Source organism: Salarias fasciatus, chromosome 13 (genome assembly GCF_902148845.1).
Source record: "Salarias fasciatus chromosome 13, fSalaFa1.1, whole genome shotgun sequence".
Lineage (NCBI taxonomy): Eukaryota > Metazoa > Chordata > Actinopteri > Blenniiformes > Blenniidae > Salarias > Salarias fasciatus.
In genome coordinates, this window is record NC_043757.1 from 8,418,372 (window position 1) to 8,444,082 (window position 25,711).

The 25,711-nt window shown below is 41.1% G+C and overlaps 1 protein-coding gene and 1 long non-coding RNA gene across 2 annotated transcripts in view; both read right to left on the reverse strand.

The window, feature by feature from the left end:
- Nucleotides 1-25,711, reverse strand: part of LOC115398889 (uncharacterized) — a 154,203-nt gene that overhangs the window by 78,269 nt on the left and 50,223 nt on the right. The gene's annotated exons all lie outside the window — the stretch shown is intronic.
- Nucleotides 1-25,711, reverse strand: part of LOC115398888 (gamma-aminobutyric acid receptor subunit pi) — a 53,310-nt gene that overhangs the window by 5,920 nt on the left and 21,679 nt on the right. Inside the window, exons 2-5 of the mRNA XM_030105891.1 lie at nucleotides 14,211-14,323; nucleotides 9,393-9,460; nucleotides 8,368-8,585; nucleotides 4,218-4,300 (exon numbers count right to left, since the gene is read on the reverse strand). Of these exons, the coding sequence (XP_029961751.1) occupies nucleotides 4,218-4,300; nucleotides 8,368-8,585; nucleotides 9,393-9,460; nucleotides 14,211-14,250 (409 nt within the window). The 5' untranslated portion in view covers nucleotides 14,251-14,323. The remainder of the gene's footprint in view (nucleotides 1-4,217; nucleotides 4,301-8,367; nucleotides 8,586-9,392; nucleotides 9,461-14,210; nucleotides 14,324-25,711) is intronic.

Consider the following 25,711-nt stretch of genomic DNA (forward strand, 5'->3'; position numbering starts at 1 on the left):
ACATAGAAGTGATTAACAAGGTGCATTTACCTAATTTATCTGCAGAGGGAGCAAGAGAATAAGGAAAGGGAGAGGATGTGCAGTCAGCTGATGCAGTGTGCTGTGCATCAAATGCACATTAATCTGCTGAAGCTCACTCTCTTCAGCCCGTGAAGAGTCGTGTGTGTGCTGACCCGCGGTGCAACACCGGGAACGGAGTTTCCCGACTTGAATGAAGAGCCTACAAATGCAATCTTTTCTCCCTCATTGTATTTCTTAGAGCACAATAACTCATTATTTTCTTGACCCACACTCCCAGCATTACCGTTCAAATTAGACATAGATGTGCAGTGACGCTATGTGCAATAGCGTGGAAAGAGTTACATGGAGGTACACTCAGCCTTCCGGCACCCTGCGCCTCCCCCCAACCCCTTGAAATCAAGCAGCCATATCCTCACCGAGGAGTGTTTGAGAGGGCCGGCGCCAAAATTTCAAAGAAAGCGAAGATCACAAAAGAATGCCGGCTGTCTTTGGAGCCTTTTTTCCTGTCAAGAACGCGCTAAATATTTTACCGCAATCCCAATCGAAACGCCCCACACCCTCCCACAACGATCGCTCCCTTTAAAGCCTCCTCCTGTGCAGAGGATCCACTTTCTGGCACAGCATTAAAAGAAATAAATCCTTGAATATACATTTTCATAAAGAGACGCAGAGACAGAGCAAGAGGGAGATGGAAGATTGAAGTGAGAGAGGGACAGCAGAGAGAGAAAACAGCAGCGATGGAGCAGCAGGATGAGGGCGAGAGAGATTGCAAGGGAGGGTGGGAAAGAGTCAGACGGAGAGGGAAAAAAAAAGTAGCAGATATTTAGCTGAGAATTATCGAGGTGGCGAGGGCTGGATCCATCATCCTCTCAGTTACCTAACTTTAACCTCCAGATGTCTTTTTGTCTGCTAAGTGGCACTGGAGCTCAAGCTAAATGTTTTATTTGGCACGGAGGTCCTGGTGGGCTTCTGGCAGGGATCAGACTTAGCTTAGCCTGGCTGGCTGTCATTTGAGAGCACAAAAAAAGGAGTGCAGGAATGCAAAGACGAGAGAGGGAAGAGAGAGGAGGCGTCTGAGGGCAGCCTCCACTCCCTGCCATCTCTCACACTCCTACTACCCAATGAAGAAATCCATCATTTCATGTCATTTGAACCTAATGATAGTTTATTCCAATTATAAACACACTGCCACCACATTTTATCTTCCAACCAATTTCAGTGAAATCTCACAGGACTGTTCTACATTAATTTCCAGAGGGTGTTGCCAGATATTTGTTTTCATAATTGGCCTACAGAGGATTTGTGCTATCAATGGACACTGAGTTCACTTGTAGTAAAAGAACCCCTGGAAGATAAAGTCAGGGATGCTGCATGCCAAAACATGAGACCGAGCAGATGTGGCTCAGTTTGGGAAAGTGAGGTGACTTCTTTTAGCCCTGGCATCCAGCTGTCCAGGTGTTAAAGTGCCCTTGAACAAGACGCTGAACTTCAAGTCCAATTTCCAATTGTGTGCAAATGCATTACATGGCAGCCGTCCTCAATGTGGGTTTGTGTGTGAATGGGTCAAAAAGACTGGTCCTGAAAAGCACGTTGGGAGCTGAAGTGGTAAAATATGTGCTTTTACTATGGATGCACCGATATCACTTTTTTAAGTACAAGCACTAACCGTCAGCTATTTTCCCATACCAAGTACCGATGCAAGTATTTATTAAATGACCTCAAGTCTAATTCATACTACATGTGCAAATAATGCTCAAAGAATATATTGCCACAAACCACCTCAGTACATCAACGCTACACACACCTGCAACAGCTTTACAACACGGTACGCAGAGGATTGAACTACACACTGCCCTATGCATACTGTAGAATGTAGACCGAGCTCGCTGTGCGCCGCCACATGCTCTAGCTAGCTATTAATGAATATATCAGTCATACTTTAATTGTGTTTTTTTATGTCACATTGCTGGAGTGTGATTCCTGAAACTCTTTAGCATGTAGCATGGCTAGCGCTACTGGAGCTAAACATCACTTAATAATAGCTGGATTATATAGGGGATATTTTTCCAGGTATGACTGATCAATACTGATTCTGGATACTTATTCTGACACATTTTTACCACAGCAAAATGAAAAATGTCCTCAATTCAAAAAAGAGAATAAAATCTCTCCCTGTCATAGTTTTTTCCCCCTGCAGTTGTGGCACTGGGTAATTCTTGTTTGCTATAATATTGCTGTTCAAATTGACTGTCCGCAGTCTGAAAAGCCTGAGGCGGCTGTGAAATCTCCCCGCGCTGCTGTCAGCTGCTGATTTTCCTCCTCATTGTTTCATCTGGCCAACCTTGGCTTGGTAAACTCACTGAGTATGTTAGAACTTTTTTTATATATTCAACATTAACTGTAAAGTGCTACTGATGAAGTGGCAATCATTTTGGCAAGCCTGTCCAGAATTTTTGAATAAATAAGACAGTTTTGAAAACTCAGCTGTCCTTTATTACTTTTGCAATTGAGTCTCCTACAAATGAACATCAAAGAAAAACCAGGGTTTGAAATCTGAGAAATTGTGGAGAAGCACAAGATCAGTACAATAGTAGAAAACTACTTCTAAATGTATGAAGGACAATGGCCTCAATTTAAAAGAAGTTTAGCAGCATCAGGGCAACAGTTCTGATGCTGATTGTCCGGTCGAATTGTGCAGCCAAGCAAGAAACGACTTAATCAAGGAGGTGACAATCAAGCAGCAACTCGAACAAAGCTCCGGTAGTCTCATGAAAAGAAAGCACAACACGAGGTCAAAACAGCCATCTGAGGAGAGCTCTATTAATCAGGCTATTATGGTGCCACAATTAGATCGACGACGACCCTCCTGAGTGACAGAAAGATGGCAGTCTAACTGAAGTCTGAAAATGGTCATCTACATGACAGTGAAAGCTTCAGAGGAAAATAAGCAAGATTACACTTTTTAAAGAAATAAAAATGCAATACCAATACGAGTAGTTATTAAATTGCAACTGAGCCCAATCTGTACTCCATATACAACAGCATAATAAGGTTATGCGTTGTTACGAATCACCTCAAAACGGCCCGAAACATTTTTGCATGTAGCATGTAGCATGTAGTTTGGAGGATGTAGCATAGCTCGGAGTGAAATCCTCCTGGATCCACTGAGCAGTTAAATTAATGAGCGTCTTCGTGCTACCTCTGCTGGTCCAGATGTCTTGGGTGATTAAGTCGCGAGTGTTGTACAAACTAGATCTCGCTCCTACTCTTGATATTTTGGCAGAACATAATTTACAGTCCGTCTCACTTTTGTCATTGTCCTTAATGTTAAAGGATCTCCAAACCACAGACCTGCAGACCTGCAGGCCTGCAGGCAATGTTGCTGATAGATGACTTCACGTGATACTTGCTAGGTTATGTCTCAGATCTTTTACAGATACCAGTAAGCCATGCAGTATCAAACCCAATTTCTAATACTGGAATCGGCATCAGTGCATCCATTGGGAAAAAAAATTAATTTGATAAAACTAATACGAGAGATTAGGCAGAATGTCAGTCTTCCAACAGCATGGAAAGTGAGCCAGCTGAGAGTTGAGAGGATACAGACAAAGAAGACGTACTTTAGAGAACACAGACAGAGGTAACCTAAGGTTGGAGTCATGGTTCCTTTTCAACCAAAACAACGACCTGAAGCATAAAGCCAAGACGACACTGGAACGGCTTCAGAAGAATTGTCGGGTGAGCCATCCGAAGCAAAGTTTTAAACCTCAAAGAACATCTGTAGAAGACATTTCCAGACAATCTGACACAATCTGACTGGATCTGCATGGGAGAACGGAATAAACTGTCCAAATCCAAGTGATCAAAGTATGGAAAGACTGCCAAAGAGACCTCGACAAATGACTCAATTTAGGAGATGAATACTTTTGTACACAAGAGACTTGAGCTATTAATCTTTCATAACCTGACACCAGCTTTAACGTAAACCAGCAAAACATTTCTGGGTGTGAATTCTTGAATGCATTGCCTCTGTTAGGATCCCAGTTGACCCGGTTAACGTGTGCACGGTGGCATCAGGCACTCAGACACACAAGCAATGTGGGAGATAAAAGAAAGTGATTCATTTGAATTATTCCCTCCCACCACTTCAAGCAGCATAGTTGAGAGTCACTTTATTAAGTTGAAAGTGTCCTTACAGCTCTCCAGTTGTAGTGTGCAGGTCTGCTTGTCCATGGGATACTTGGTCAGATCCATGTTGCAAGCCACAGTGGTAGTAATCCTAAAACACAGAAGAGTCATCGTTATGAAACAGAAGATAAACAGCAACCATTTAAAGTATGTATGCATGAACTGAGTCAGCGGTGTCATAAGACTGGAAAAATGTTCCTGAAAAATACAGTTTTTGCATTTCTGTCATGTCGTAAACCTGTTACGGCAGGTGTAAAGACAGTAGATGTTGGTCTTCTCTACAAAAACTGACGGATGATGCAATTCTGCTCTTATTCTTAGAAATTATTCTCAAAAGTAGCTCGAAACAGGCGAGTTTCTCAATGCTCAGTTGGCGTCCGCAGTGGACCTGATTTCATCTATCTTACAGGATTGCTGCAGGTCCTACTGTGCCCAAACAGTGCATGCTTTAAAGATATTTTATGGTGAGGATTGTGAGTCTCAGTCAGGCCTTCTTTCCCTTCATTGTGGCATTTCTATTATCAGAGCAAAAGATGTAAATGAAATGGTGTAGTATTTATAATTTATCAAAGGGTATGAATTTAGCAACCTGAACTAAGCACAGACCTCTCACCCTAACAATAACCTGAAGATCCCCAGTGTTTCCCTACACATTTGAGTCAAGTATGTTAGCAATGGTACGAAGGAAAAAGACAGGATAACACAGCTGGTACCAGGTTAAAAGAGACCGACATCGACTTTCAGTGATGAATGACAGGACGTGAATAAATGGTGGCTTATCCCAGCTGATAATACTACCTCTACACCAGGAAAAAGCTTCTTAGGTCATGATTTAAAGATGAAGAGAACCACTTCAAATTGCGACTCTATTATCCTGACGGCAGTGTTCAGCTGCTTAGATCCACTTAAGTTCATTTAGATTCACATCAAACAATGAATTTATGAAGAAACAAGCAGTGATGGCCCCAGGCTGACCTCGTGGAGCAGAAGGGATTGCTAATGTTTAATGAAGGTGATGATGAAATAATTAGCATAGTTTGGCAATTAAATTCCCCAGATCCCATCTCAACACCCATTGGAACAATTTAGACCAGCATCATACAGTAAAGTGGTCCAGTAGAGTTCAAGAGCGTCTTGGAGAGTCAATAATAAACAGGAGTGATACTGCTCTGGTGGCATATCATGGTCCACTAACTTAGCAATCTGTACTAGTTTTCATCTGTTAGTCAATAGATTGGCAATGTGTGGATTGGGAGGCCTCAACATTTTAAAGCAGGGACAGCAGATGAATGAAACCCACATTATATGTTCACTGGTGGAAACAATTTATCAAGGAATACTGGTCCTGCTTCTTACAGGCATTAACATAATTGAATCATAGTTCTTCACATAATGAAAATATGCTCTGATAATTGTCTCCTTTTTGTCTGTCAGAGATGTGATTTTTGACTAAGAATTTCTTTTTTACACACAGAATCTACAGCAAACTATTCTGTTCAGATGATACTGAGCATTCTAACAAGTGACGATGAGCTCCTTTACGACAAAACTCAAAGGACGGGGTCATTTCCTCCCGCAGTGAAAGGGATGCTAATTTTATGTATGAATTACATCCTGCTGAAGTTGCCAGGCAGTAATGAGCTGATGCACTTTAACTTCCAAGACTGAAAATGGAAGCAAACCAACAGAAAATCCATGCAGGCAGTGTAACGAGACATTTGAACTTGACAACAATTTACCACAAGCTGTTGTCTAATTGGCATCTGTAGTCTTTACTGTACTGAAACTCGAAGTTCTGCACTTTGGCTTTTTGATATTTTAACTCAACAAATGAAATTTTAACATTCCAAAACTGTTTAAGTGGCATTGGCTATTTATTTTTCCCTCTTTACATCATCTTCGCTATTTAATTGCTTAACCATCGGCAATAGCAACCTCAGTGCTTTCTCTTGTACTCCCCTTTGGCACAGCACTAAAACATTTACCACAGCTGTCCTTTTCCTCTAACACTCACATATCGCACTTCACTCTGTCCTTTTTTCTACAGCTCACAATTCCCCGAGGTGGGCATTCCTGTCCTGACAGTCCTTTTTGGCTTGTTTTACTAACACTTGCTCTGGTTCCCTAAATGCGAGGCACTGCCTTCCTCCACATGTCCTCTGTCACAGTGAAGAGGCAAAAGTCTGCACTGACTAACAAACACTTTCATTTAAATTTGTCATTTAAAGTCTCACGTCACAAATTCATTGGGAAAAAAAAATCAGCACGTTCATACACAATTTTCAAAAAATCTGAGGTATTGAATACAGATAAAAAAATCAATTTAATTTCATGGAAACATGTCAGATGGGACATGAGGGAAACCCAGAGTGAATTGCATCTGTTAAACAATCAAAATTGAGACAGAGAAAAAAAATATACAAATTATTTTTGATGCTATAAACAACTAACAACCAAAACTGAGGCTTTTGGATGAAAAGTTCTTTGGTCTATAAAAAGCTGTGAAAATAAACAGAGCAAGCATAAAGCTTCTAGGAGTAAGACTGTAAACAACCTTAGGATTTAATCATATGTAACAACATATATCATGAAAATCTTTGGGGAAAGTGAAGAAAACATGTCTGGGTATGAAGAAGAAGCCTATAAATAGTTTTAAATGGTTGTGATCAGCAGGGTTTCAGCTGGTTCTGCAATGAAGACATACATTATTATGAATTTGAAACAACTCTACTGGTCGAAGAACAGGTTTCTAAACACTGATGCAGTTTATCACAGCATCCACGGATGGAAGTTAAACGCTGTTGTCTTTAAGGGGTTCATACAGGATCTAGGAGAAAGGTGTCCAACAATCCATACTTTAAGCTCAAATTATGGGGTGGGACAGATAATCTGTTTGCACGATGCTTCAAGTGACAAGTCAGAAAAGGTTCTCAATTACACCAATTAACCTAACACACATGTGAGTAAAGGAAGAAACTATGATACACAGATCCACACAGGTAGAACATGCTGACTCATGAACAACCATGAAAGGCTCCATCATGAATGTCGCCCTGATCTTCTTGACCCCAGGTGTTGGGGGGCATCCTCTTTACATTAGAGGTCAACATTCTGATGGTTTGAGGTGCATCAGTGTACCTGGCACAGATGATTTGCACATCTGTGAAGACTCCTTTGATAAAACATATGCCACCATATTTCTTTTCATATGACAATGGCAAATCACATTCTGACATTCTTAGTCTGGGGGCCACATGCAGCTCAATTTAAACTTGTGGGGGCTGGACTGCATAAACAGTGCCATAATAATCTTTAAAATCAAACTTTTTCAATTTCTATTGTATTCCTACCTTTGTGAATTTAGCATTATCGAGTGTACATCGGAGCAATGCAGTGTACTTCTCTGATGTTTGTAGTGTACACAAGCTCAGTGAAGACAGACTGAACTGTGCCGGAATACCCAGCCCAATTTACTATAACATCCCACCCACGTACTATACCTCTCCCGTGTGACATTCCTCCCCTTTTATTGTGCAACGGCAACCTGCGTAAACCTCACCACACTATGGGAGGTCAATACAGTGAAGCACTGCGTGCCAGCCAGGTCCAAACGGGAGCGAATGCAGCTCTTCTTACACAATCTATAAATCAGCTGATGTCAAACCATGTGACATAAAAAGAGTAGGATGTTCAAATCCCATCAGTGAAGGCTTAAAAGAGCTGAACACATGCATTAGTATATCTATAGACTTTCTGTCTATAACCTGTCTGCTTGGCCCACAATCTAATCAAAATGCCAAGGTAACCCACGTTTCTAAGGATTGCCAAGAGCCTGTCAGTCGTTAAGCCGAGCGAGCAAAGCAATATGTGCTTCACAGGTCCTAACAGGACTTCTAACACTTCTATAGTCCACAGTTCTCTGTATCGACACATCACTTGCTCTTGCACTCAAGCAATCCAATACCCAAGTATTAGAATTGACACAACTCCCAGCTTCGCAATCACATTATCTCAAATTCAACCCACGCTTCCTCCCTCAGCCAATTCCTTCTCCAATCCCTGGCCTACTTTTCATTGTCTGTCGGAGCCTCCCTCAAAAAAAAAAAAAAAAAAAAAAAACACACAACAAAGCAATCAACCAATAATCTGTTTACCCACCTCAGCGCGTAAAGGACGGTACCGTTGGGGAAGATGCGGATCAGCCTGTTCTCCACCGTGATGTCGTGCAGGAAGGACTTCTTGGAGTCGACGATGAAGGTGTCGGGGACCCAAAGGAGCTCCACTAACCGGCCGTCCAGGCTCAGGCTCTTGTTGCCCTCGAACACCAAGCGCTCGTCCGTCCAACGCTGGCGGAGGAATATGGTGGCTGTGTAGTCCTGTAGGATTTGGGGACTGAAGTCAAGTTCAGCAAATCAGCAAATAAACACTTTTAACAACCGTGTCAATAATATGCTGACAGACGAGTCAATTTTGTGCAAACCAAGCTTTGTACGCTTGGACTTCATTAGTCAGCTTGGGTTATTTTTTCCCCCCTTCGCTTTCTGCATTGTTATGTATTGACGGTGTCAGTTCCCAAAGCTTTTCTCTGTGCCCGAAGCAACAGCAGTTCACAGCATTGCTTCGAGTCAGCTTGTCTATTCTGGGTTCTCTTTTTGGGACACTGGATATAATTCTCTTGCAGGACAGTCTTACTGAAAGTCCTGCTCTTGCATCATGTGTGACTGTGTAATCGATTGAATTTGCGGTGCCAGGCTGTAGGTATAGTATGCTTAGAAGCATAAGAATTAACCTGTCATTTCCAGAGGAAACCCACTAATCCAAAGCTGTATTTTAATGAGGCTCAGACTGTTATATCTCACTGTCAATAAACATGGGCCTACCACTTGTGAGAAAAGAACATGGCGCATTGGGATTTGATGTATTTCTTTTATTACATAAGCCTTATTTTGATGTGAGCATTCCTTGGTCTCGTGGTTGTCAACCTTTCATTCCCTGGAGAACCCCCAGATTGCCCCCGAGCCCCCCTCATGAACCCATCCGCCGTTTCTAATCGCATGTTAGATGAGATGAAAAACATGGTACGAGATTAAAAAAAAATCCACAGTAAACTTTCTACATCCCACAGTAAAGTCCCCGTGCAGTCTGGGGTTTACTGAAGTGACCACGGCGATGGGATTTCTTACCATGTTGATCTCAGAAATGGTGTCAATGCTGGCGATGTCCAGGCTCATGCCCACCGTCACAGGGCCGTCTAGATGCAAAAGGAGAACTCATTCATCAACTGGAGCATAATCCCAGCAGCTTAAAGTGTACTTTGCTCATGTCTGATGAGTGTCAATGCATGTGTGACATAAGAGCATGAGGATGAAGCTGGGTAGAGAATTGAACACGGTTGTATAATATTCATTGTATGATGAAGGGTTATTGAGGGACAGCATATTTCAAAATGCTAAAGACCTCACATCTCTGCAACAGCTGCAGTCTGTGGAGTGTGAACCTCCTTGAGGGAATTAGTTCTCCCTGATTCACCATCAAAGAGAGGGTAACTTCGCAGCTTCCCTGTGTTTCATCTCCTCATTCTCCTTCCCTCTTACTTATCAGTCTTTATTTCTGGAGGAGAGATTAATGAGCGTGTTGTCATATTGCAGATACGGCATGCACCAATGTGCCTGCCTGGGAAAAAAAAAAAAAAAAGTGTATTTCCTGCACACATGAGCATCCACACTGTTTGTGTTTTTTCTTTAACTTCTTCTAAAAGAGGAAAACAGAACACAGTATCTTCTCATCTAACCTCTGGCAATAAAGAGAATGAGTGTATAACCTGATAACTGCAGAATATTTTCCTTTACATTCTCTTGAAACTATCCGTCTGGTTTGAGTATTTGTGAGGGATTTCAAGTACTGTGAGGCCAACTAATGTTGAGCAAACCTGTTAGCAGTGCCCGAGGCTGTCTGACTTTAGGATGGCAAGAGGAAGCGGAGGATGAAAAAAAAAATAAAAAATTATAAATATAGAGCGAGTCTTAAAGCATTTCAGTGGTCATTTTGTTCGAAATTCAGCTGTAATAAGTAATTCTGTTCACTGCATCATTATTAGGTAAAGACAATATATCGCTGACCAGTATGGGATTAATCGGACTGAAATAACCAATCGTGTTTAGCGCTTACATGATTAGCAAATCCCAACAACAATATAAAAAGGCTCAACCACCCTCTACTGTACATTTCTTGCTTTCTCATCTGCTTTCTGCTGGGCTTACACAAGTTGCATCATGTCCAGGAACCTGTGACAAATTTCCACAAAAAAAAAAAAAAAAAGCTGAAAGAGGAAACCCATGGAGGACAAGATTAAAAAAAGAAAAATCAAACAGGGCTAAAGAGAGCATGTTCAAAAAGTTGTGTTTTTGCCCAATTATGGAGACAAAACATTTTCAAAGAACTCCCACCAGAAACTTTCAGGAGGTTACATTGTCAGTGGTTCCAAGCAGCTTTGTCATCTAAACAGACACCCAAAATGCCTGTAACTGTTTCATTAACACTGTTACAGGTCATTAATAATAGAACTTGCTACTTTTCTGATGAAAACATTTCTGGCAGGTTACTAGAACATGTGGATTGTGAAGGTTTCTTCAGGATATCCAGTGAAAACTTCAGACTTCAATGACACGTTTCAAGTGAAAAGGCATCGTTTTTGTGTTTTTCCTTTTTGAAAACAATGTTCGTTTCCACAAAAACTACAGAAACACTAAAAACGATGTAGCTAGCATGCCAGGCTGCAAGTTGGCGCCGTTGGCGACTCTCAGCTATAAAACTACCAAGTCCCACATGGGAGAGATGTTACTCTTGAAGCCTCCATCTACTCGTGCATGTGCAGGAGAGCCATTTATTCCAGCCACAGCGCGCTTGTGCAGTAGCATTTCAGAAAAATTAAAAAAGCGTCACGGCATTTTCAAGAAGTTGCATTTTCAGTGACTCCGTATTGTTATCAACGTGGGCCGAGTCCTGTCCAACCGCACATCCCCTACGAGGTCTCCTGCACTGTGAGTTTATTTTATTAATTATTTAAACATCATTTAACAATTTAATCATTGTTAATAGCGTAATTGTAACAATAATTTTGATAGTTTGTTGAAATCTGTGTTACATCACAAGACAGGAAGTTTGCAGATGGCTGTCGGCAGCATGAGGATGTAAAATGCCGGAGAAATATTTTTTCCTCTGCACACTGATGCTCCCGGAATAACAGTTCCAGTCTCTGTGGGCTTTGCATTTTAATTTAATTATGGATAACTTGCAGGATAACATAATACTGTGTCTGCCAATTCTCGGTCCAACATACAAACTACATTTATTTGAAGTGTTTGTGCCACTGTCATCTTCCAACATACAAACTACATTTATTTGAAGTGTTTGTGCCACTGTCATCTAAAAGGAAGGTGTTTTCAAAACAAACAAAAAAAAATTATGCGTTTTCACTTGAACCGCTTTCATGTCAACGGGACCTGAGTTCATGACAACCGTGTCACACAACGCAGCATGTATGTGAACGTGGTTTGAACATCAAGGCGGGCTGACAGACGCTTGTCTTTGGGCAGTGGTGGCCTCGAGGTGACAGAAGCGGTCTGGGGACTTGAGGTTTTGCAGGTTCAGGTTACCACTGTGGGTCCCTGAGCGTGACCTTTGACCCTGCTGCTCCCTGGGTGCTGTGCTGTTGAAGTCCACTGCTTTCAGTAGGTATAGAGAAAGGGTTGAAAGCACAGAAGAGATTTCCCCACGGGCATCAATAAATCCTGCTTTCTTGTTTTCCTTGGATGTTATTAAGCATTAATAACGATGGGATCTCGTCAGTCATTCATTAATCATGCCTGAAAATCCAGCCATGTCCTTGTAGCATTCAGGCGCATGGAAAACAGTAAAAACCGTATCAAATGGGCACGGTTTACTTTCTTGGGAATCGGAAGTCTTGATTTCTGTGTTGTGCCACTGTCCCGCTGATCATTGTATCGTTCCATGCTTTAATACTCCTGGAAAGCTGTTCAGTCAGTGAAATTTTACTAGCTCAGTATGGGGAGATGTCCGACACGTCCACCAGATGATGTTTGTTTATCATTAATATCTCACACTGCTGAACAGGAGCCCGTCGTTTTTAATCCAATATCAAGGATATAAGCTATAAAATAGTTAGTCAGCTACAGAATAGTCAAATTATTTGACTGTTTAGGAAAGGCTACCATCAGTGTGTACCTGCTGCTTCCATCATTCGATGTGGACTTCTTTGTTGTTGGCTGTAGGGTAATCCTTGGAATTTGTGCACAGAGATTAGATTATCAGTCCAGATTCATTTGTATTGCTTTTAATCGTAGAAAACAGAAATTTTGTGATAAACTTAATAATTTATCCTGCTGCTGCTACCATCACAGAGACCAGTGGGTCTGTTCTAGAAACACCAGTGCGAGATCAAGCATTAGCACTTCCTCCACCGTGTTCCGCTTCACCTTGTATGTTTTGGATCAATTATTCCTCCAGACTGTGGTGAGAAAAGCATCCGGTTTCAGAAATCTTTAAAGTATAGTCACAGCACTTTTTGTTTTCTCACTCCTGATTAGGTGTTCGCCTCTTGTGGCACAGTCTCTATATTTATGCTCTTCTTGGAGCAGTGTATTGTGATGCCTTCACCCCTGTCCCTCGGAGGTTGTTACTGATATCACTGGCTGTTGTTTCTGGTTCTTTCTTCACAGCTCTCACAATGTTACTGTCGCCAGCTGCTGTTGTTTTCTTTGGCTGACCTATTCAGTGTCTGTTGCTTGGTACACCAGTGATTTCTTTGTTTCCAAAGACATTCCAAATTGTTCCACTGGCTTTGCCCAATGTCTGCGCACTGTCTCTGATAGATTTAGCCTGTTTTTCTATTTTCTCAGCTTTATTTTGGCTTCATTGTTTGCACACGAACAGCTCTGTGTTCTTCATGTTGACTCACTCTTTTTAAACGGCATGTTTCAAACTGTGAAACCCAACACAAAAATACAGAGAAGACATTTAATCTTTCACATTTGGGACACTTTTTTCAGTATTTCTTGCAATACTTTTTTTTTGCTTGCTTGTGTGGCTGAATTACAGTGATTAGTTGGTCATGATAAATCAGTTTACAACATCGTAATAAACATAAATACTCAAATGATTTGTCACCTTAGTGTTTGACCTCAACACTATGTAAAGTGTGTATTTTTTTAGTTGGGGAAGCCCACTGGGGTAAATCAAGGTAGCAGAGATAAACATGCAAGGTTCAATTTTCCTACTGCTGCTTTAAGTTTAATGGGCTCAACAAAATCAAAGGAAGTTGTCCCATTGCTAGCAGTGCAGAAGCATTTGTGTGGGTGTGTGAATCTGTGCGTTATGTGTTCACCAGTGCTTTCGGCATCCCTGTGTGCCAAATGCGCATTCCTAGGCGGGAGGGCTAGTGATTTATGCTGAATAGCATTCGCCTTGGTCGAGTCCAAGGTGTTATTACAGATCGAACGGCGGGTAAACAAACCATAATCACATTGTGACGGATTCCCGGAGCCCAGAACAATAACAGCAGTGAGGGATTTGCAGGGAACGACACATCATTGTTCTTTAGAAAGCATGCACCGAGATAAACTTTTTTATTGAGAGCAAATTAGCAGCCTGGTGAACATTCAAAACACATCATTAGCTTAAAGGTTAAGGGCATTACATTTCTGCAAATGTGTTTCAACTCTGAACTGAAGTATTTGCTGTCAATGTCAATACTGACTCTTTCTTCATTATCCTCACAGTAACAGGGGACACCAATTCCGAAGACAAATTAAATTTGAAGTACATTTAAGAATGTATGTATGTCAGTGTATATAACTCCGAGGGGACATGCCAGCATCAAATTACGTACAACATGAGCCCCTCTCGTTTTTTTTTGTCAAACACACATTTTCCCTGAGTGCTCTGTCACTTCCATGGCTGCAACGTGTCTGCGGTTCCCTTACTGTCAAAGAAAGGCCTGAGGTACTTGTTGTATCCTTTCATCAGCCGCTGAATGGTAGGAGGAAGAATCTCTCCTTCCTTCACTTCTGCGTTGAGCAACGAGCTCTCTAACAACCTGAGAACAAAGACAGGGGAAAGAGAAAAGCAAAAGAGGGAGTTATTTTTTTTTTCCGTCTCTCTCCTCCCGTCGCGGATTCCTCCTCTTCATCGGCGGGATCGGCGGGGTGCCGATTGAGTTTAGCGACTAACGTCGCGAGGCGTGCTGAGTGGAGGAAATGGAAGGCGATTTAAATGGCGAGTGAGGACTGAAAATGGGACAAACAGCACAGAAAAAACTACTTTTTCAACATTATGATATGATTCTTTATTGACTTCGCGGTTTTAAAGCATCCGCCACATAATTTTTTGCATTTACGACTTTTTCCCCTTCGTTTTGTGAATGCTATCCTTCAAGGCACAGTCAAGTGTGGGAAGATGATTATAACGCTGGCAATTGAAGCAAGGAGGGGTGGGGGTGAAGAGCATTGCGCTTTCCCTTGTGGTATGTGTGTTTGTGTATAAATCAAGCTCTAAATACAGAAGGCCTGCTCTGCAGAGAGAGAGAAAGCCCCGGAGCACGTGCTCTGATGTAAGAGGGGCTGAAGCAAGACAGATCGGGCCATGTGCAGAGGCAGAAAACATTCATCTCCATACGCTGGCGGCATGTCAGAGTCCCCCCCCCCCACCTCCCCTCACTTGTACCATGCTGTAGTCAAATGTGTGACAAGGAGATAAAGAATGGCAAGGCAACATGGGCGAGATGTCCAATCGCAAACCTTCATCGACACACCGGAGAGCCATTCATCATCCAGCACGCTCGGACGAATCACTAACTCGCGGGGCGCTAAACGCAACGCCTTTGGCGTAGTTATTGTAAACATGTTAATTGCTCCGGGTCAAGATAATAAAAGTTTTTAATCTCATGCCACCCCAGCTGGAAACAAGCTGTTGTTGCTGCTGTTTTTCCGTGAACCGTTGCTGCCTGTCGTAACGCTCCGCGGTGCGTCGGCGCAGGGGAAACAGCTCCCCCCCCCCCTCTGTTTGGCGGTGTCCTCATTAGGATGGTGAACGGTAATTATAGAAAACGTCTCCAGATGAATGAAATGATTTATTGACGATTCAATGCAACACGATTTCCATTATGGCCTTGTTTATTGTATGTAAGGAAACAAAGTCTTTGCACTTCATATGCTCATTTGATGTCAGCTCAAGATGGCATAAAACTAGCAGGTGGGGTGTGGGAAGTACAGTATTTACCATTTAATGACAGAAATGGTAACTAATCGGTTGCATTTTGCTATATTCAATTCTATTTTTAATAATTAACTTTATTCACTTACCCAGTTAACCCATTCCGTTGTAACAAAATATATTTTTGCCCGTTTCTAGTTTCTCTTCTTTAATGCATTTAATTGTATTATTTATAAATTTATATAAAACAAATCAGCGATCTTGTATATCTGAACCTGAATTCCTTTATTGTTTGTTGTATTGGGATAGGATTAAATAAGTTTACTTGTTCCGATCACTCAGGCATGTTAAGTTTATATGCAATAAGTGCATTTCTATGCATATACATACACAGAAAATATAGACTTATTTGTTTAAATACACAAGTCTTCTATTTTTTGCATGTAACTGTATGTTTCGTTTGTGTTTAACAATTTTATTATGAATAAATATAAAAAAACTTTATATTGTGTGTATATATATATATATATACACACACACACATATATATATATATATATATATATATATATATATATATATATATATATATATATATATATATATATATATATACACATATATATTTGATTAAAATTTCTCATAATATGATATATGCAGTATGCACTGATCTGGTCATTATTCATTCAAAAGTTCAAAGTTTTTTTTAACTTGGCATTGTACCGTCATTTTTGTCAATAATAAATGTATTGTTTGCAGCCTGATGTCAACACCACCAAGTATTGTTGTCGAGAAGGCTACAGAACCAAATTAATTTCCGTTAGATTGAAGCAGATTCCCTCCAGTTGAATTAAATGGCATGAATGCTGCTTTTCCTTTGTCCCGATCCTCAGCTTCCAGTCAAGCTGCTCTTTCAGTTATCGCCATGGTTTATGGGCTTTACATCTTTTCATCCTTTGTGTTCCTTCATGGTTCTGGATGTCCTCGTGGTTCATGTTGTTCTGGTTTTGGCCAGACCTCGTTCTGTGGTCCTCCAGCTGTGTTCACGTCAGTGTGTAGTTGTTTCACTCCTCTGTCCTCCCCTGATTGCACTTGATTGGTACATGTGCCTCATTGCTGTAGATGCAGTTGAATGAACCATAAGCAACCTGACTGAACACAGATCCAATTAAACTCATGTCATGTAAACCTTCTATTCAATTGAAATTCCGATCAGATCCGAGGGTGTGGTGTCCCTGGTTACGATCCATTCAGTCTATTCACAACAGATCGCTCCCTACTGTTGAATTGTTTGCATAACTGAAAAACAAAAAAAAAGGTGAGTAAAACACACACGCACAAAAATCCACATCAGCCTGGGCTTCCAAGTAAAGCTGAATGTGGGATCATATGTGAATGTTGCAAATGACGAACGCCACCGTGCAAAGCAAGAGTGCATTGATCCAGTGACTACATTGGATTATATTCTCCATACATATAAGCAGAAAGAATTCAATTGGACATAAAGGTGAGCCTGTGAACGCAGCTGCTGGGTGTGCTTATCAGCTGTCGCCAGTGTTCCTTGTCTGTTTCTTGTGGTTTGTTCTCCAGAGTTTCTCGTTCCCCTGGGTTACTGGCTCTCCCTTGCGAAATTCTTTGGACTTTTTTGGAGTCTTTATGTTTTTGAATTAGACAAACTTCGTTAAAGACTGACTTTTGTTTTTGAAAACTATTTCTGCACCTCGGGTCCTTTCTCCACCACCACACTTTGTACTGCTCCAGTATAAGATTCTCTTCAACGAGGATGATATAATTCCTTTAAATGGCTGTCTGACAGCAAAGTAAAGCGATATGAATATTCTAATGGAGCATTCACTTCAACTGAGGGATGCGCTTTCTCAAATCTGATTTGATGCTGTACCACTTCACTGTAGTGTTAGCTTATTTATCTACCAGAGTCACAAACCAGCTGACCATTTGTGGCAGGTTTTTATATTCTGTCCAACACTCCACCTCTCTTTATAATAGCATTTATAGTTCACTGAAACCAAACCAGTAGTCACTGGAGGAAAAAGAAAAATGCAAATTGCATGTTCAAAGGGACAAAAGAGTAAACATCTGGGGACTGACAAAGCAGAACTGATGTATCTTCTGGAGATCACTGAAGGTCACACAGAGAATCCTTTCCACGTTTCATGTACAGAGAGAAGTTGAGACCAAAGAGCTGACAAATAATTGAAAAAGGAATTAAAAAACAAAAGAGGGCTGACAGAGCTTTTACTTTCTCAGTCAACTGGAAAAGCACTTAGGAATAAATTAAACACAGTGACAGTCCTGCTCCTTGTTCATTTAAGACTAGTCAACCGACAACGTGTGCGTGGACACACAACATACTAAACTTTGCCCTGTTCTCTATTTTTATATCTTGTTTAAGTATTTCAACAGTGACAAAGACATGAACAACATTACACACAATCACAGTCAACACACAGTTCTTGGAATAATCACATTTTAAAGAGTAATTTCATCTATTTTGGTAATATGACATGAATGGTAAAAGTTTGACTTCAGGCAAATATGTGGAAAATAAGTCTCAATCTAATTATCTTTCCTCAAAATGCCGCTGAATGACAGCTCATAACTGACTCACAATCCAGAGATGGAAAAAGCTGCTTTTGTGTTTTTGCATTAAATCACTTCTGGATGGGTGTCACAGTCCATTCTATTCCACAAGAAGCATGTTATTCAACTGGTGAATTTTGCACATGGCCTGAGAACCACATGTCTGAACCAGACAGGCTTCAACAACAGCAGAGGCAGAGCAAAAAAAAAAAAAGAAAAGTCTTCCCCAGAAAAATCAGAACTTGTTTCACCTGACTGTGTCAAATCAGCTTAGACAGTAGGGTAACTCGCTCCCAGCACACTGTTGCTATGCTGCATAAAGTCTCACTCACATGGCTCGCAGCCTGTTGTTTCAACAGGCAGCCGCCTCGGATGGCAAAGCCATGTTAGTGATGGTAGTGACAGCACTCTGCCCCCGGCCCTGCTGCATTATCAATCTGGGTCACCCTGCGTGACCCTCGCTACCTTTGCAAATGGTTTTGCATCCATGTGAGTAGGTTTATGTTCCAACATATCAGCAGTTTACTCTCAAAAATGAGAACGAAGGAAAAAGATGAAACATTTCAGCGAGGAGACACGGAGAACACCGGAAGAAATGTTTAAAATGCAGATAGTTGTTTGGCTCGGTTACAGCAGAGCAGCCTGACTGCTGCAGTCAACCACTGGTCAGTATGTTGCCACACTCACTGCAATGAAGCTGCATCTGTTGCAGTATCTTGTGATTCAGACAGAAATTTTGACCATCAGTCAGCAGATTGCTTCACGACTGATTGTTGAAGTTACAGAATAATGCATCCTGTAGCAATAAGCTCTATCCCGATACTCATACTTATGAAGATGACACACAACTCTATATTCCAGTATTTCAATGTTATCTCATGACTACAGTCCCTTACTTCCACTGAGTAGCTGTATTCATCATATCAATGAGACAGACAAGACAGAGGGATTGTTTTTGGCAGCAAAAATCGAAAGTGCTCACCTTGACCACAATTCATTATATCTGACAAGTTAATTGATTGTTAAACAGTTACGACACTGGATAAACGTATTCCTTTGGTTGGCCAAATGCTGGAACCTTCATGTCAACAGCCATCTCAAATTTCAACAAAGTAAAGGAAATGTGACTTTTTTCAGCTGTGTAAAATCCTCAGAAATTACGAAGGAAAAATAAATCTTGGAATTGATGTTTAAAATCAATTAATCGAGTTGCACTGATACCGATACCAGCATCCCCAGTTTTTGCTGCCAAACACAGGTTGTTGTTTTTTTCTTTTTTTTTTAACATGGATGTTTGCTAAGAGCTCTCAGCTCCTCTCACTCTATCCATCTCTGTAAATCCCTAGACTCAAACTTTTGCCTGTCTAAACCTTCACCTGCAGGCGAGGATGAAACCACGGCTTTCCAACCTGCCAAACAGTCGCTATCCACTGAGCCCTGACAATATGAAAGGAAGGGGATGGATCTTCAGCACGCTCTTAGAGTCACAAATCCCTCTCATATTCACAACTAATTGTTGTTTTTCTCACGAGCAAGGCAGCACGATTATCAAGTCGGGAGACTTGTGGTGGCACGACTCCAGCGAAACACGTCCCACACGCTCCTGCATCCGCGGAGCTCGCACAAACAAACATCACTCATATTTATGTACTGTAGGGTCCCTCTTCCCTGAGATGAAAGCGCCGTGTGCAGAGTGCACATTTCCCCCAGAATGCACGCTGACAGACCCGACACACCTGCCCACCAGGCTGCCTATCAAGAATACCAAGATGACACGTTGAATGCCCACATCTGAGCAGAGGAGGGCGTCTGACATACTAAGTCACCGGCTTTACTCTCTTCTCAATTGCACCTGCATAAATATTCATTCAAAACAACTACAACTGGAGTCTGTTAAATATGTGGTGTTATATGTCTCTCTCCTTTCCCTCGCAGCTCAAGAGCAATGTTGCCTTTTCTTACAACTGGTGTTTCCTGATCGTTTGCCCGTGTCAAAAATGTGAGAATTTACCGAAGCAGCTCCAGATGATCATAAAAATCAATGACAGAAATGGTTTAGTGTAGCAATGCAGAGGCGGTACGGTTACTCAGCAGCAATGTCACCTCGCCGCTCATCACGCAAGCCCACCTGCTGGGCTTCCTCCCACCCACCAAGCACATGCAGGTTATAACCGAATAGCCTGCAGGTGGGAATGTGCTTTTCTGTCACTGGGTGTAAGACCCATGCTGGACTGACAGCCTGTCCAGGGTGGAACCACAGCACGCTGCGATCGGCTTCAGGCGCCTGACGACATTCAACAAAACAAATTAAAATAAGAAGGGATAATATGCAAGCTCAAACATGTACCTACCAAAATATGCATGAGCTAAATTTGCTTAAGAAGGTGTGAGCTGTGGAAACTGTGCGATAATAGTAGAAACCTGCTGTTCAGTAAATTGACTTTCAGTGATGAACATTAAAAAACTGACCAAGAGTCTCAGAGGCTGACGCGACAATCAAAAGATTCTTTACTGGAAATACAGTTTTAGGCATTTCTCTTCAACTTTTTGTTGGAAGTGGTGGTAAAAAAAAAAAGAATCAATTAGAAAACTGGAAGATAAGTATTGTGTCATTTGATGTTGAAACGTGAGTTACAAAACTTTTGCATTTTGTAGTATCGATGTGATGTCTGTGTATTCATCATTAATGTTTACAATGTATTGTTCTCTGCGCTTGTGTGTGTGTGTTAAACCAGAAACTGATTTTTTACTACCTCATAGAGTATTTACCACCAGGTATTTGAAGAGATAGAAACTACTAGAAGGAAATATTAGAAAATGTGTTGAATTGAGACCAGTAATGAACTGATTGTTGAAAAATTGCAGAAGTGAGCAACCACTGCCGGAGATTGTTAAGGCTGAATTAGTAGTAGTATTAATAGTATTAGTAAGTTATTGGTATCAGAAATGTTTCCAGATCATTGTTTCAATTAGTGACAGTGAAATCTTGTGAAAGTTTCCCAGACTATCCGAATTAAAAGTCGCCACTGTAACAAACAGTGTTTGAACAGAGGAGCTCTGCAAAAAAAGCACAGTGACGGGAGCCGACAGTGACATGCAGGACAAATGTGGAGCTGAGAGCTCCACCTCGACTACAGGCTGAGCAGTCGGCTGTGGACGGAGGCAGCAGGGCGAAGTGACACCGGCTGATTTCTGAGGGCTTCATCTGTTGCGACGCAAGCAGCAGAGACGCTACGAGCGCAGACACATGACACAATGCATCTGAGCAACACCTTCCAACGCCTTTAATTGACCAGTCACAAATTATTCTGTTGAACTCGGAGGAGAGGAAAGCGAGAGCAGGGAGCCACAATCAGCCTGTCCTTGTTTGTCACGATCAAATCTCTCACTGTTCTCTGTAATGAGGCCTTTGTTTGCTCATCCTGCTCTAATTTCCTTTCTCGCTCTCAGTTTTTTTGCCTTTTAGTTCCATTCCTCATCTTTCATCCTGTCTCTCTTTCACAGAACAGTTGATGTCTGGGTCGCTCCGCTGCACCGTAATGAAGGTAATTAACCAAAATAACACTATCCTGATATGGCTTTCAACACATTATATCAACAGTGACAGACGATAACAACAACAACAACAACTCAGAAATAAACTGAATATGCTCGTCTTCAAAAGACCAATTGAAATTAATTTTAATATGATTTATCTGTTATTTTTTTTGCTTGTTGTTCAGTTTTCTTTTGATTTGATTCAAGTAATTGCCTAAAATAATGTTATTTCAATATCCATCACATCAGATTCCCTCATTTTCTCTCACTTTAAAGTGGTGTCAGAATTGGGGTGACTCATCCTCCGCGCAGGGCACTCACCCGCTCCCAATCCAGCAGGAAGCATATGCAGCTTAACGCATGTCTCCTCTGCGCCAGGATTCGCACAAGCACTCAAACTGATGGCTGTGAGTAACACGCTCCAAAACATGTCAATCAAGCCGGAAACACAGAAACTCTAATTTGAAGTATTTCACCTGAAACATGTAAATTACTGACATTATTTTACTTTACCTCTGATTGACTGCTGTGTTCATGTTCTGCATAATTGAAAAAAATTCCATTTCTCTCTGTGGAAAATGCAATATTGTAGACGGTATCACTGAGAAAAAATATACAAGATCTAGACTGATCAAATAGCAGGTTGTCAAAAAGGAAAAGAGTTAGATAATGGATGTTACTCAGTGTGTGAACTGTGAGGAACTCACAGCATGGCTCACTTTCTGTATTTTTATTTTAAACAGAAAATCATACAAGCAGAACAAGTGACATTTGATTAAATGAAACAGGTGTTTTTTTTAACTGAATTAGTGTGAAGTGCAGTGTACTGGAATAAATAGTACATAATAATAATAATAATAATAATAATAATAATAATAATAATAACAAACTACTGACGATTTTCTTCATAAAATTGCATAAAAATGACAGCATTGTTGAGTTAAACTTATCAAATATGACGATTTTAGGTGCTACTTTTTTGGATTATTAGATTTCTTAAAGTGAATTTCCAGCTGTGGACTTGAGCTAGCAGAGTCAGAAACTCAATTAGACAACGGCTGAATTGTTCATTTCAGAATGTCTCAATATTTCTTATACACTTATGTTACTTGTTTCTTTCTTTTCTCTTTTTAAATCTGCCAATGCTATTTCCTCATCAAATATACAGTGAAAAGCTCTCCAGCTGCTGTAGATACTGTACATCTGGCGGCCAGAAGGCTGTATTATTGTCACTTGTGTTTGGATGCGGCATCGTGGGCGGACGACTGACTCCAGGGGTGACAGTGTGGCTGGGAGTGAAGGACTCAAACCCCGTGGGGGAACTCGCCTTTTCAGATCCTGTTTCATGACATAGCCTCCCCACGGATCTTCCCGTCCGTCCGCCTCTGTTTCTTCCCAATCTCCGATGCACACAAGGCATCAGTCCGGGCAGCACTTGCACATTTCATAAGAGATTAAGTCAGTTGTACATAACCCCTGCAGAGAGCTGAGTAACACTCTCCACAGAAGCCCCCGCTACCTTCTCGCTCCCCCTCCCCTGCTCGACACCAACCGGCTTCTCGATCTGATTCCATTGATTCTCGTCATCCCTTGTTGAGAATTCCCAGGGGCCGCAGGCACGCCGCGGCGCCGGAGCCTCGCCGAGAAGAGAAGAGCATGTGTGTTCTGGATCCGCACTGGGAGCAAGTCGATTGAATATTCCTCATTCAGGAGGATGTTCAAGTCAGCTGAGCGGAGAAGGATTAGAAAAGGCGGGGGCGCAAAAACACCCCATGTTTAGTTGCGCACATATATGCATGGTGTTTATCGTGATCCCCTGGTACATTTCCTTAAAACCAGCTTGTTTACTTGCCTTTTTCAGTTACATACTATGTCACGACAAAAATAAGTACAGAGCTACATGCTGTATAAATATGTATATTCCACACACAGTTTGTGATGAAAGCAGGGTTGGGGCTGTTTTGGAGAAAATCGGGATGAAAATGAAAGAAAATCTGATAACTTTGCAATAACTATAAGGTGGGGATAAGATTAAGATTTCATAAGCTTCGCAGCTTCATACTTTCATAAGAATTAACGCAATAAATGTAATAATCAAGAATAAAGATCAAGTTTAATGTCTGTGAAATTGCTATTGATAAATATAGATTTTACTTTGTTTTATCCTCACTGGAGTAGTGAAAGTACCTGTGCAGAAGAGGGGATATCTCCCTCACACACATGGCAGGAAACTGACCCGAGTATGTATATATAGACGCTATAGAACTAATAGCTGGATTATCAAACATTTGTCGTATGATTTACATTTTTAATCATTAATTAGAAATACATTACACAACTATTGGGCGCGCACGAAGGGGGACCACTGTGTACTAACCTCAGCAGACAGTGGTCCGGAGCCAGTTCCAGCTGGCTGTGGGTGAAGGCCGGATCAGGGTTGGGCAACAGCACATTACTATACCACAGTTAGGTTTCACAGGGACAAATGCTCTAATGTAAAAAAAAAAAAAAAAAAAAAAGAACTCCGGTACCGTTACAATATGGCTCGTTTGTACTTCTTTTGTATTTCTTGTTTGCATCAGTTTGTGGGCGTGTCTCATCACAGGGAGTCAAGGCAAGAACAAGACGAGTTTCTGATGAGTTGAAATGAGTTAATTTTTTTTTTATATTCATCCTGCAAAAAGATAAACATTTAAGTTAATTGTAAGCTGTTTCTTTATAACTCAAGGGTCTTTTCTACTGTGGAGTCGCCTGCTTTCAGGCAGCTCCTCAGGCGGCACTCGGCAAATAGGAATTAAAACCTTTTCCAACATCTTGGATGAGGAATATTCACAAATGGAAAGCGAGCTAAAGACAATGTTTAGGGGTCTGGATTAGGCTACACTGCGACCACTGCAGTCACCTGCAGTCTGTCCACAACAGAAGCTTCTCTGGGATAAAAGTTCACTTTATAAACACCACGACTCTTTCAGGACATAAAGCCCTGCAAAAGGATCAAGGTTAGGCAGCCGTATGATGGCCTTACTGCTGAGATCAACCACATTCATTCAATGTATCGACTGTCAACAAAAGTTACAGCTACAGCGATTAATGTCCAATCAGTTGCTCATATATGCTCAATTTATTACTGCATATGTTTCTGTGGTGTTTGAATGATTTCATATCATACCTATAGGTGAAGAATCACATAGTGGTGCACAAACTTTCAGGGAATCTTTCACTTTCAAGCAGCCACGATGCCCATCGTGTCTCCAACAACACCGGAGTGAAGCTCCTGCCATGTGCAGGACTCTATCTGGTTTGAGGAGGCAGGTGATCCCTTCCGTTCAGCGGAAACTAAAGCTAAAACCTATATGAGAACAGCTGAAACAGTGGTAAGGTTTTCATAGTTTTCAACAATAAAGGAAAAAGCAGGAGCTTCATCCAGCGCACCAGACTCCAATGAGGAACGAGCTGTCTGAGCAAAGGTTCGAGAGACAACTTCTCTTGCCTTATCATCACTGGTCTGACGAAAACTCAGAGCAAATATGAATTGAGGACCTTGCTGGTAAGCACTTTCTGTTGTTTCAAAAAAGTATGGACACATTTGTGATCCATACAGCAAAAACATTAGCTAGTTTAATATCCGCAGCAACACATTTCTGTTGTTAAGAACCTTTTTTTTTACATTACCTTCATTAGGTTGTATTGATAGGTAAAAGCTGTAAATTGTTTTTTTGTTTTGTTTTGTAATTTCAGAATTTTTAAATACACACAGCTCACTTCCCGTAAGTTCCTGACATGCAACTCTTAATTTATGGTTAGGTTGAAAAATGGCTTGATTTCATTTCTGAGAAGCTGTTATGTCGTTTTTTTTTTTTTTTTTTTTTTTCAAGCATATATATGTGGTCTACAATAGTTTTTTGGCCTTGATTTATTTTGAATGATATTTCAGATTTCCTTCATATATTTGTATTTTTAGTGTGTTTGTTGGAGATTGTTGCTATTTTTCACACTGAGGCTCCGAAGGAACATTTCTAAGGGCTAAAAACAAAAGCTTTTATGATGCTGAAGCCACTTCAATTTTTATACTTTGATTCAGAATAATATATTCAGCTTTGTACAGGCCTGCCTTAAATAAATTAGCATTTAAAAA